Source organism: Panthera pardus, unplaced genomic scaffold (assembly GCF_024362965.1).
Source record: "Panthera pardus isolate Hobbes unplaced genomic scaffold, ASM2436296v1 HiC_scaffold_1, whole genome shotgun sequence".
Lineage (NCBI taxonomy): Eukaryota > Metazoa > Chordata > Mammalia > Carnivora > Felidae > Panthera > Panthera pardus.
The window spans coordinates 5619819-5633205 of NW_026526654.1; the positions used below are offsets into that span (position 1 = coordinate 5619819).

The 13387-nt window shown below is 38.3% G+C and overlaps 1 protein-coding gene across 2 annotated transcripts in view; it reads right to left on the bottom strand.

Moving 5' to 3' along the window:
• PGBD2 (piggyBac transposable element derived 2) overlaps positions 1 to 13387 on the bottom strand; it is a 36543-nt gene that overhangs the window by 13639 nt on the left and 9517 nt on the right. Inside the window, exon 3 of one of the 2 annotated variants that reach the window (XM_019433141.2) lies at positions 7204 to 7267. The exons of the other annotated variant lie outside the window; for it this stretch is intronic. Coding sequence (XP_019288686.2) covers positions 7204 to 7267 — 64 coding nt within the window. The remainder of the gene's footprint in view (positions 1 to 7203; positions 7268 to 13387) is intronic. 2 annotated transcript variants of the gene reach the window in all.

Below are 13387 nucleotides of genomic sequence, written 5' to 3' on the forward strand. Positions count from 1 at the left end.
CTGCTGTGGGATCGTGCGAATGTTTTCTGTGGACACCCTTCCCCAAAGCATTAGCATGGGTCCAAGCCACAGGGATCTCTGAAGTGAGGGGTTTTGAAACACAGCTCTGTGTGAGATAAAACTCGGGAGGGAGGTGCCACCTGGAAGGGACACAGCTTGAACACAGACAGGGTGAAGGCAGGGAGCAGATAGAGGCCTGAGACCAAGGAGAGGCACTTGAATGTGTGTCCACAAGGGCAAAAATTCCCACATCAGACACTAGAGAGCTCTGTGAAGTCATTCTCACCACTAACAAGCATACATGCATGGATGCACTCCTTGATCGACACCTATAAGCTAAGCAGTGCCACCAAATGGAGAACAGAAACAGTTACCCCACGCCCCACCCAGCTGTGCCCTCTAGGCACATGCCCCAGAAGACCAGGACAAATCCTTCCACCTACTTAGTCTATGAATTATAGTGTCTTACGAAGATTTCATTCTAGGGGAAAATGAATGTACTTCATTCAGGTTTCATTCTGTTTGCTTCTTCATTTGTTTGTTCGTTTTCTTTCCTTCTGTTTTTGCTTATCTTTTTTTTCCCTTCATTCTTTTCTCTTTCTTGGATACAGAAAAAGCAATTTTTTATTTTTTTTATTTTCCTTATTTTATTCTATTACTTAAGAACTGTATTTTTCAATTTAAAATTTTGTTTATAGGGGCGCCTGGGTGGCTCAGTCAGTTGAGCATCCAGCTTTGACTCAGGTCATGATCTCACGGTTTGTGAGTTCGAGCCCCATGTCAGGCTCCATGCTGACAGGTCAGAGCCTGGAGCCTGCTTCCGATTCTGTGTCTCCCTCTCTCTCTGCTCCTCCCCCAGTCATACTCTTTCTCTCTCTCAAAAATAAATAAACATTAAAATTTTTTTTTAATTTTGTTTATAGTTTTTTGTTTTCCTTTTTTTTTCTCTCTTTTCTATCAACCTCTCAACAAGCAGAAAGAAACACACCTAGGGGCACCTGGGTGGCTCAGTTGGTTAAGTGTCTGACTTCAGCTGAGGTCATGATCTCACAGCTCGTGAGTTCGAGCCCTGAATCAGGCTCTGTGCTGACAGCTCAGAGCCTGGAGCCTGCTTCAAGTTCTGTGACTCCCTCTTCTGCCCCTCCCCTGCTCATGCTCTGTCTCTCCAAAAATAAATAAACATTAAAAAAAATTAAAAAAAGAAAAAAGAAACACACCTAGTATCTAGCTTCCATTATTTGATTTGTATTGTATTATCTTGTTTGTAATTTTTTTAATTTTAATTTTTTTTTTTTTTTTTTTGCCTCCAAAATGACAAGACAGAGGAATTCACCCCAAAAGAAAGAACATGAAAAAATGATGGCCAGGGATTTAATCAACACAGATATAAGAATGATGAGTGAATTAGAATTTCAAGCCACAATTATAATAATATTAGTTGGAGTTGAAAAAAGCACAGAAGATGCCAGAGAATCCCTTTCTGCAGAGATAAAAGAATTAAAATATAGTCAGGCCAAAATTAAAAATGCTATAACCAAGATGTAATCTTGAATGGACACCTCGTTGGCAAAGATAGACAAAGCAGAGAAGAGAATCAATAATACAGAAGATAAAATTATGGAAAATAAGGAAACAGAAAAAAGAAGGAAACAAAGGCAAAAGACTATGATACAAGACTGAGAGAATATAAATTATTAAAGAGGAATACCATTTGTATTATAGGAGTCACAGAAAATAAGGAAAGAGAAAAGGGGGCAGAAGGTTTATGTTAGCAAATTATAGCTGAAACTTTCCTAATCTGGGTAAAGATACAGACATCAAAATTCAAGAAGCACAGAGAATTCCCATTAGATTTAACAAAAACCAACATCACTACAGCATATCATAGTCAAATTCACAAAACACAGACAAGGAAAGAACCCTGAAAGCAGCAAGGAAAAAAGTCTTTAACCCACAAGGGAAGACAGATCAAGCTTGCAGTGGATATTCCACAGATACATGGCAGACCAGAAAGGAGTGGCAGTATATATTCAACGTGCTTATAGGAAAAATATGCAGCCAAGAATTCTTTATCTAGAAAGGCTGTCATTCAGAATAGAAAAAGAGATAAATAGTACCCCAAACAAAACCAGCCCTGCAAGAAATCATAAGGAGGACTTTTGAGTGGAGAAAAAACAAAACAAACAAACAAAAATCAGACCAAAGGCAACAAAGATTAGAATGGGCCAGAGAGAACATCAACAGAAACACCAACTCTACAGGACACACAATGGCACTAAATTAATATCTTCCAATAATCACTCTAAATGTAAAAGGACTGAATGCTCCAATCAAAAGACATAGGGTATCAGAATTGATTAAAAAAAAAAACAAAAAAACAAAAAAACAAAAAAAAACAACAACACCCATTTATATGCTGATTACAAGAGACTCATTTTAAACCTAAAGACATATGCAGATTGAATGTAAAGCGATGGAAAACCATCTATCGTGGCAATGAACATTAAAAGAAAGCCAGAATAGACATACCTATATCAGACAAACTAGATGTTAAAACAAAGACTGTAACAAGAGATGAGGAAGGGCATTATATAATAATTAAGGGGTCTATCTACAAAAAGATCTAACAGTTGTAAATATCTATGCTGCCAAGTTGGGAACAACCAAATTACAAATCAATCACAAACAGAAAGACACTCATTGATAAAAATACCATAGTAGTAGGGGACTTTAACACACAAATTACAACAATGGACAGATCATGTAAACAGAAAATCAACAAGAAAGAAAATAATCGCTTTGATTGATACAATGCACGAGATGGACTTAACAGTTATATTCAGAACATTTCATCCTAAAGTAGCAGAACACACATTCTTTTCCAGTGCACATGTAACATTCTCCAGAAAAGATCACATATTGGGTCACAAATCAGCACTCAGCAAGTACAAAAAGATTTACATCATACCATGCATATTTTTAGACAAAAACACTATGAAACTTGAAATCAACCACAAGAAAAAATATTTGGAAAGACCACAAATATTTGGACATTAAAAAAAAAATAAATCCTACTAAAGAATGAATGGGTTAACCAAGAAATCAAAAAAGAAATTTAAAAACACATGGAAGCCAATGAAATGAAAACACTATTGTCCAAAACCTTTGGGATTCAACAAAGGCAGTCATAAGAGGAAAGTATATAGCAATCCAGACATTCCTAAATAAGGAAGTAAATTCTTAGATACATAACCTAACCTTATACCTAAAGAAATTGGAAAAACAACAGCAAATAAAGTCCAAAACCAGAAGAAGAGGAAAATAATAAAGATTAGGGCAGAAATCAATGATATCAAAAAAACAAAAAAAACAAAACAAAAACAGAACAGATCAATGAAACCAGGAGCCGGTTCTTTGAAAGAATTAACAAAATTGATAAACTCCTTGCCATATTTATTAAAAAGAAAAAGGAATAGGACCAAGTAAATAAAATCACGAATGAAAGAGGAGAGATCACAACCGACTCACAGAAATGAAAACTACAATAAGAGAATACTATGAAAATTATATGCCAACAAACAGGGCAATCTGGAAGATGGACCAATTTCCTAGGAACTCACAAACTACCAAAAATGAAACAGGAAGAAATAGAAAATTCAAACAGCAAAGACATTCAGTCAGTAATCAAAAATCTCCCAACAAACAAGGGTCTAAGGGTGGATGGATTCCCAAGGGAATTCTACTAAACATTTAAAGATGAGATAATACCTATTATTCTGGAGCTGTTCCAAAAAATACAAATGGAAGGAAAACTTCCAAACTCATTCTATGAAGCCAGTATTACTTTGATTCCAAAACCAGACAAAGTTCCCACTAAAAAGGGTGTCTGTAAAAGTTACAGACCAATCTCCTTGATGAACATGGATGCAGAAATTCTCAACAAGATACTAGCAAGTTGAATCCAACAATGCATTGAAAAAATTATTCACCATTATCAAGTGGGATATATTCCTGGGCTGCAGGGCTGGTTCAATATTCACAAATCAACATTATAACACCACATTAATAAAGGATAAGAACCATAAGATCCTCTCAATTGATGCAGAAAAAGCATTTGACAAAATACAGCATCCTTTCTTGATAAAAATCCTCCAGAGAGTAGGGATAGAAGGAACATAATGCAACATAATAAAGGCCACATATGAAAGACCCACAGCTAGTATCAATCTCAATGGGGAAAAACTGACAGCTTTTCCCCTAAGGTCAGGAACATGAGAGGGATGTACACTCTCACCACTGTTGTTCAACATAGTAATGGAAGTCCTATCCTCAGCAATCAGACAACACAAATGAAAGGCATCCAAAATGGCAAGAAAGAAGTCAAACTTTCACTCTTTGCAGATGACATGATACTCTATGTGGAAAACTCAAAAAACTCCACCAAAATACTGCTAGAACTGATACATGAATTTGGCAAAGTCACAGGATATAAAATCAATGTAGGGGCGCTTGGGTGACTCGGTCAGTTGGGCGGCCTACTGCAGCTCAGGTCATGATCTCGTGGTCTGTGAGTTCGAGCCCCACATTCGGCTCTGTGCTGACAACTCAGAGCCTGAAGCCTGCTTCCAATTCTGTGTCTCTCTCTCTGCCCCTTCCCTGCTTGCTCTGTCTCTCTCTCTCTCTCTCTCTCTCAAAAATAATAAGCATTAAAAATTTTTTTTAATAAAATAAAATTAACATAAAGAAATCAATTGAATTTCTATACACCGATAATGAAGCAGAAGAAAATGAAGGGCTCAATCCCATTTACAATTATAGCAAAACCATAAAATACATAGGAGTAAACCCAACCAAAGAAGCAAAAGATCTGTCCACTGAAAACTACAGAATGTTTATGCAAGAAATTGAAGAAAACTGAAGAAATGGAGAAACATTCCATGCTCATGGACTGGAAGAACAAATACTGTAAAAATGTCTATACTATCCAAAGCAATCTATACATTGAATGCAATCTGTATCAAAATAACTCTAGCATATTTCACAGACCTAGAACAATTTCAAAATTTGTATGGAACCAAAAAAGACCCCAGATAGCCAAAGTAATATTGAAAATGAAAACCAAAGCTGGAGGCACCACAATTTCTGATTTCATGAAGCTGTATTACAAAGCTGTAGTCATCAATACAGTATGGTACTAGCATAAAAACAGACAAAAAGATCAGTGAAACAGAGAACCCAGAAAGAGACCCAGAGATGTATGTAAAACTAATCTTTGATAAAGCAGGAAAGAATATCCAATGAAGAGACAGACTCTTCAGCAAATGGTGTTAGGAAAACTGGACAGCAACATGCAGAAGAATACACCTGGACCACTTTCTTGTACCATATACAAAAATAAATTAAAAATGGATGAAAGACCTAAATGTGAGACAGGAAACCATCAAAATCCTAGAGGAGAATACAGGCAGCAACCTCTTTGACGCTGGCCATAGCCACTTCTTACTAGATACATCACTGGAAGCACAGAAACAAAAGTGAAAATGAACTACTGGGACTTGAAGAAGATAAATAGGTCCTGCACAGCAAAGGTAACTATCAACAAAACTAAAAGGCAACCTAGGGTACGGGAGAAGATATTTCCAAATGACATATCTGATTGATAAAGGGTTAGTATCCAAATCTATAAAGAACTTATAAACTGCAATACTCCCAAAAAAAATAATCCAGTTAAAAAACTGGCAGAGGACATGAATAGAATCTTCTCCAATGAAGACATCCCAATGGCTAACAGAAACATGAAAAGATGTTCAAAACCACTCATCAAGGAAATACAAATCAAAACTACAATGAGATACCACCTCACTCCTGTCAGAGTGGCTAAAATTAACACAAGAAAACAACGGATATAGGAGAAGATGCAGAGAAAAGGGGAGCTCCCTTTCACTGATGGTTGGAATGCAAATTGGTACAGCCACTCCAAAAGAGATGGAGGTTCCTCAAAAGTTAAAAATAGAATTACCCTATGATCCAGCAGTTGTACTACTAGGTATTTATGCAAAGAATACAAAAACACAGATTCTAAGGGGCATGTGCACCCCATATTTATAGCAACATTATCAATAATAGCCAAATTATAGAAGGAGACCAAATGTCCATCAATTGATAAATGGATAAAGATGTCGTGTATACACACACACACACACACACACACACACACACACACACACAATGGAATATTAGTTATTAAAAAGAATGAAATCTTGTCATTTGCAAATTCGTAGATGGAGGTAGAGTGTGGTAAGTGAAATAATTCAGTTAGACAAATACCTTATGATTTCACTCATATGTGGAATTAGAAAAAAAAAAAAGAGATGCACATAGGAGAAGGAATAAAACAAAAGGAGGGATGCAATCCATAAGAGACTCTTAACTATAGAGAACAAACTGAGGGTTGCTGGAGGGTTGGAGGTGGATGGGGAGATGCGCTAACTGGGTGATGGGCATTAAGGAGGACACTTGTGATGAGCACTAGGTGTTATCTGTGAGTGATGAATCACTAAATCCTACTACTGAAACCAATATTGTACTATATGTTAACTAACTAGAATTTAAATAAAACTTGAAACAAACAAACAAAAAGACTCCTAGAGTGGGAAGGCTTGCAGGGACTGAAGCAGGCCCAGTAGCAACCATCTTGTGGATTAAAAGATGAGGAAAGTAAATCACATTTTTAAATTTTTTTAATGCTTATTCATTTTTGAGAGACAGAGAGAGAGAGAGCGTGTGAGTGAGTGGGGGAAGGGCAGAGAGAGAAGGAAACACAGGATCTGAAGCAGGCTCTAGGCTCTGAGCTGTCAGCACAGAACCCGACGCAGGGCTCAAACCAACAAACCATGAGATTATGAGCTGAGCTGAAGTCAGACACTTAATCGACTGAGACACCCAGGCACCCCAGAAAGTAAATCACATTTTTAGATCAAGTATAGACACTGGAACTACAGGGCCACACCTATCCCACACACCCGACCTTGTCTGCCTCACCTTTTCTCCATCCTCCCAGTCTCCTCTCTCTTCCTACTTTTTCCTTCTAGAGACCAAATGCTTAGTGAGGTCAGTAAGACTAAGGGCTAAAAATGTCATGGGCTTGGGCATTTCAAAGAGAATTAATCACTTGCATAAAGTCTTTCATCAAACAGGACTTACCTTGAAGTTGAAGCCATGATATTCTGGGAACACAGAGTGGTCTTTATGTGCAAAGTCAAAGAATCTGTAAGGCAACAGAAATTGATTTTTAAAAATCATATCTTAAGTAGAAAGGCAACAGGACTTTCTATACCATTTAAGGAAAACAAAAACAAAAACAAAAAACATCTCTAGCTTAAGGTTCACCAGCAGAGTAAATGGACTGAGTATACAGGGACAGGGATGGTGTCTAGCCAACTGGTTAAGCAGAGGGAAAAACAACAAGATCTCCACCTCACACTTCACATCAAAATACATTGTAGGGCAGAGTTTCCCACCATCAGAATTATTGTCATGTTGGCTGAATGAGTCTTTGCTGTGGGGGGGCTGTCCTGTGTATTATGGGATGTTTAATAGCTCTCCAGCCCTCTATCCAAAAGAAACCAGAATACCCATCCCTTATTTGTAGAAATCAAAAATGTTTCCAGATATTGCCAAGTGTCCCATAGGGTAAAAATTGCTCCTGGTGAACAACTATTATTCTATATCAGGATTGCCAATGAAAGTTATTATAATAGTGGAAATGTTTTGTATCATTGGTACCTAATATGGTAGCTATGAGCCACCTATGATTATTAAACATCTGATATATGGCTCGTGACTGAGAAAGTGAATTTTTAATTTTATGTGATTTCAATTAATTTTAATGTAGATAGTCATATATTCCTAGCCAGCGGCCAGTGCATTTGACAGTGAAGTCCTAGATATGTAAAGAACTGACTATGAAACAAGATTCTCCTTAACAACCAATGGATTAAAGAAGAAATTAAAAAGAAAACTTAAATATATCTTGTTGGAGTGCATAGGTGGCTAAGTTGGTTAAGTGGTTTCAGCTCAGGTCATGACCTTATGGTTCATGAGATCAAACCCTGCATCGGGATCTGGGAGTCTGCGCTGTCAACACAGAGCCTGCTTGGGATTCTTTCTCTCCCTCTCTCTCTACCCCTCCCCTGCTCATGCTTGCACACTTGCACATGTGCTCTATCTCTCTCTCAAAAATAAGTAAATAAACATTAAAAAAAACTAAGGGGCACCTGGGTGCCTCAGTGGGTTGAGCATCCAACCTTAGCTCAGGCCATGATCTCGCAGTTCGTGAGTTCAAGCCCCACATCAGGCTCGCTACTGTCAGTGCAGAGCCCGCTTCAGATCCTCTGTCCCTCTCTCCTTCCACCCCTCCCCACTTGCACTCTCTCAAAAATAAATAAAATATTAAAAAAAATAAAAAGTATCTTGAAACAAATGAAAAAGAAACACAATATATCAAAACATATAGGATGCAGCAAATGATTTCTAGGAGAGAAGTTTATAGTTATAAACACATACATTAAATAGATAGAAAGATCCAAAAAAAAAAAACACTTAACTTCATATCTTAGGAACTATAAAAAGAATAGATGAATGGATTAAAAATATGTGATACAATAGAATATTATTCACCCATAAAAAGAACAAAATCTTGGGCCCCAGGTTACAAATGCAGAGGAGTAGGGTGACCCTAAGTTTGTCTCCTTCCTCGACCACAACTAGATAAATATCAAATCATTATGAACATCCAAGAAACCAATCTGAGGACTGAGAGAACAAAGTTGCACATCTACAAGCAGAAAAAAGACCACCTTGAGGAAGGTATGAGGTGCAAAGAACTGATTTAAGAGAGAAAAGTGCTGCAGGTGCTGCAAAGGACATGGAGCCCTGAATATGGACAAAAAAGAGTTAAAGAGAATGAGAGAAAGAGTGAGAAAAAGAGTGAAAATGTGCAGGGGATTGCACAAGAAAACTCTTCCCCAAAACCACTGAGTGGCAAAAGGAAAGGGTTTTAATATTGGAGGTTTTATAAACAGCAGAGTGCAGAGTCTAAAGTTGCAGAGATCAGTGCCATCACCATGGTCATGCCTGGCAGCATTAGCAGTGTTCTGGTGGGGAAGGACGGCAGACACCCAGGAGCAGGCAGATCCCCTGGATCAGACAGGAAGAAAGAGTTCCCCTGTCTGGGGTGCATTGGTAGAGGTGATATGGCCTCTCTGGGGGCAAAAGATCCTGCAGGAGCCATTGAACTGCCCTGTTCATCAGCAAAGGAACAAAGATACTGGCTGAGGACAGCAAACCTTGGTGCTGGCTTTGTGCTGTGATTTACCATAAACTCCAAACTGCTGTGCAGCCACATGACTGTTTTCTGGGACTGCCAGCACTGGCCACAGCACACAGCAAGACCCTCCCCCAGAGGATCAGCAGAAGTCTGCACCTCAGGGTGAGTTTTGAAACTCAGTCATGCCACAGATAAAACACAGAAGTGCTGTGCCTCCTGGTAGGCAGACAGTTCATACACAGGATGATGACGGGTATCTGACAGAAGCTTGGAACAAAGGAGGGGTGACTCTTTGATCATCTGTGAGGGCTTCCTGAGGAGCAGTATGCATGAGGTCCCTGATCCAGAGATAAGAAAGCAGGGAAAAACCATTCTTCCCCCATCCTTCAACTCTGACCAACTTCAGGGAACAAAACAGCATCACCAAGTGGAAGCTGGAGCTGCTTACTGAAAGCCTCACCCCACTGTGCTCTGCAAGTACAACTTGACTAGGGCAAGTCCTCCTGATAATCAGAGCAATCAGCTCCTACCCCAGAATATCAGCACAAATCCCTCACATGCACCAAGTCTACTGATAATAAAGTGCTACAAAGCTTCAGCTCTAGAGGAAACAGGATCTAGCCTCCTTTGGATTTATATATATGTATGTGTATATACACACACATATATACACATACATATATGTACATATGTATATATAAATACAGAGAAAGGAATTTTTGTTTATTCTTTTTCTATTTTTATTGTTTATTTATTTATTATAAAAGAGAGACAAAGTGTGCACGAGTGAGTAGGGGAGGAACTGACAGAGAGGGAGAGAATCCCAAGCAGGCTCTGCAATGTTAACACAGAGCCCAATGTGAGGTTCGATCTCACAAACTGTGAGATCATGACCTGAGCCAAAAGCAAGAGTCAGACACTTAACTGGCTAAGCCACCCACACGCTATTTTATTTTTTAAATTATTATTTTATTCTATTTGTTTTATTTTTCTTTTTTATTTTGGATCAAGTGTCTCTTAACAAGGAGACCAAAACACACTGAAGATCTAGCCTGCTTTCTTCTCTATCTCTTTCTCCCTCACTTTTTTTTTTTGACCTCCAAAGTGACAAGTAGAAATTCATCCCATCCCAAAAGAAAAAAATGGAAAAATTCATAGCCAGAGATTTAATCAACACAGATATAAGATGTCTGAACTAGAATTTGAAACAACAATTTTAAGGGTACTAGCTGATATTGAAAAAAGCATAGAAGACACTAAGGAATCCATTACTACAAAGACAAAAGAACTAAAAACTAGTCAGGCCAAAATTAAAAATGCTATAACCGAGATACAAACCTGAATGGGTGCCATGACAGAGAGGACGCAGAGGTAAGAATCAGTGATACAGAATCTAAAATTATGGAAAGCAATGAAACTGAAGAGGAAAAGAAAGGTTTCAGATCACGAATATAGACTTTAGGAACTCAGTGACTCCTTAAACTGTTATAACATTCCCAGAAGATGCAGAGAAAAAGGTAGAGGGTTATCTGAGTAAATTATAGCCGAAAACTTCCCTAATCTGGGGAATAAAACTGACACCACAATCCCAAGAAGCACAGAGAACTCCCATTAAATTCAACAAAAGTTACCCACCATGAAGACACATCATAGTCAAATACACAAAATAATACACACAAGGAAAAAATCCTGAAAGCACAGAGCAAAAAAGTCCTTCACCTATAAGGGAAAACATATCAGGTTCACAACAGATGTCCACAGAAACTTGACAGGAGAGAAGGGAATAGCATGATATATTCAACGTGCTGAATAGGAATCATATGCAACCAAGAATACTTTATTCAAAAAGGATGTTATTCAGAATAGAAGGAGAGATAAAGAGTTTCTCAGACCAGCAAAAACTAAAGGAGTTCATGACCACTAAACCAGCCCTGCAAGAAATAGTAACAGGGACTCTTTGAGTGGGGAAAAAAAAACCAAAACCAAAAAGGATAGAAGGGAAAAGAGAACATCACCAGAAACACCAACTTTACATGTAACAAAATGGCACTAAATTCATATCTTTCAATAACCATTCTGAATGTAAATGGACTAAATATTCTAATCAAAAGACACAGGATGTCAGAACAGATTAAAAACAACAACAACAAGAAAAAACCAAGACCCCATCAATATGCTGCCTATAAGAGAGTCATTTTAAACTAAAGACAACTGCAGATTGAAAGTGAGGGGATTGGGGCGCCTGGGTGGCGCAGTCGGTTAAGCGTCCGACTTCAGCCAGGTCACGATCTCGCGGTCTGTGAGTTCGAGCCCCGCGTCAGGCTCTGGGCTGATGGCTCGGAGCCTGGAGCCTGTTTCTGATTCTGTGTCTCCCTCTCCTCTGCCCCTCCCCCGTTCATGCTCTGTCTCTCTCTGTCCCAAAAATAAATTAAAAAAAAAAAAAAAAAAAAAACAAACGTTGAAAGTGAGGGGATGGAGAATCATCTATCATGCTAATGGCTGTCAAAAGAAAGCCACAGTACCCATACTTAGATCATACAAATTACATTTTAAATCAAAGACAGTAACAAGATGTTGGTGAGGATGCTGTGAAAGGGGAACCTTTTGCACTCTTGGTGGAAATGCAAACTCTGGAAAACAGTATGGAGGTGCCTCAAACAATTAAAAACAGAACTACCCTACGACCCAGCAATTGCACTAGGTATTTATCCAAGTATACAAAAATGCTGATTCAAAGGAACACATGCACCACAATGTTGATAGCAGCACTATCGACAACAGCCAAATTATGGAAAGAGCCCAAATGTCCATCAACTGATGAATGGATAAAGAAGATGTGGTATATATCAGGGCGCCTGGGTGGCTCAGTTGCTTAAGCGTCCGACTTCGGCTCAGGTCATGATCTCGCATCCGATCTTCGGCTCAGGTCATGAGTTCAAGCCCCACGTCAGGCTCTGTGCTGGAGCCTGCTTTGGATTCTGTGTCTCCCTCTCTCTCTGCCCATCCCCCACTCATACTCTGTCTCTCTCTCAAAAATAAATAAAATTTTTTTTAAATATTTAAAAAAAAAGATGTGGTGTATATGTACAATGGAATACTAATTGGTGATCAAAAAGAATAAAATCTTGCCATTTGCAACAACATGGATGGAATTAGAGTGTATATGTAAAGCAAAATAGTCAGAGAAAGACAAATAATCATGATTTCACTCATGTGGAATTTGAGAAACTCAACAGATGAACATAGAGGAAGGGAAGGAAAAATAAGACAAAAACAGAGAGGGAGGCAAACCATAAGAGACTCTTATATACAGGGAACTGATGGTTGCTGAAGGGATACTGCATGGGGGGATGCACTAAATGGGTGATGGGCATTAAGGAGGGCACTGGTTGGGATGAGTACTGGGTGTTATATGTAAGTAATTAATCACTAAATTCTACTCCTGAAATCATTTTTACAATATATTTTAACTAACTTGAATTTAAATAAAAAATAAATTAAAAAAAAAATTAAAAAACATAAAGCAAAAAATAAATAAATAAAAAATAAACCAAAGACTGTAACAGGAGATGAAGAAGTGCATTACATCACAGTTAAGCGGTCTATCCATCAAGAAGATCTAACAATTTGGGGAGATTAAGTGTCTGACTTCAGCTCAGGTCATGATCTCATGGTTGGTGGGTTTGAGCCCCGTGTTGCAGTCTGTGTTGACAGCTCAGAGCCTGGAGCCTGTTTCAGATTCTATGTCTCCCTCTCTCTCTCTGACCCTCCGCTGCTCATGCTCTTTCTCTCTCTCTCTGTCTCTCTTTCTCTCAAAAATGAATAAACATTTAAAAAATTAAAAACAAAAGATCTAACAATTTTAAATACTTAGGGTCCAATTGAGAGTTCCCAAATATAAGAATCAATTAATAACAAACATAAAGAAACTCATTGATAGAGAACTTTAACACCCAACTGACAGTAATGGACAGATCACCTAAGCAGAAAATCCACAAGGAAATAATGGCTTTGAATGACACACTGGAGCAGAGAGACTTAACAGACATATTCAGAACA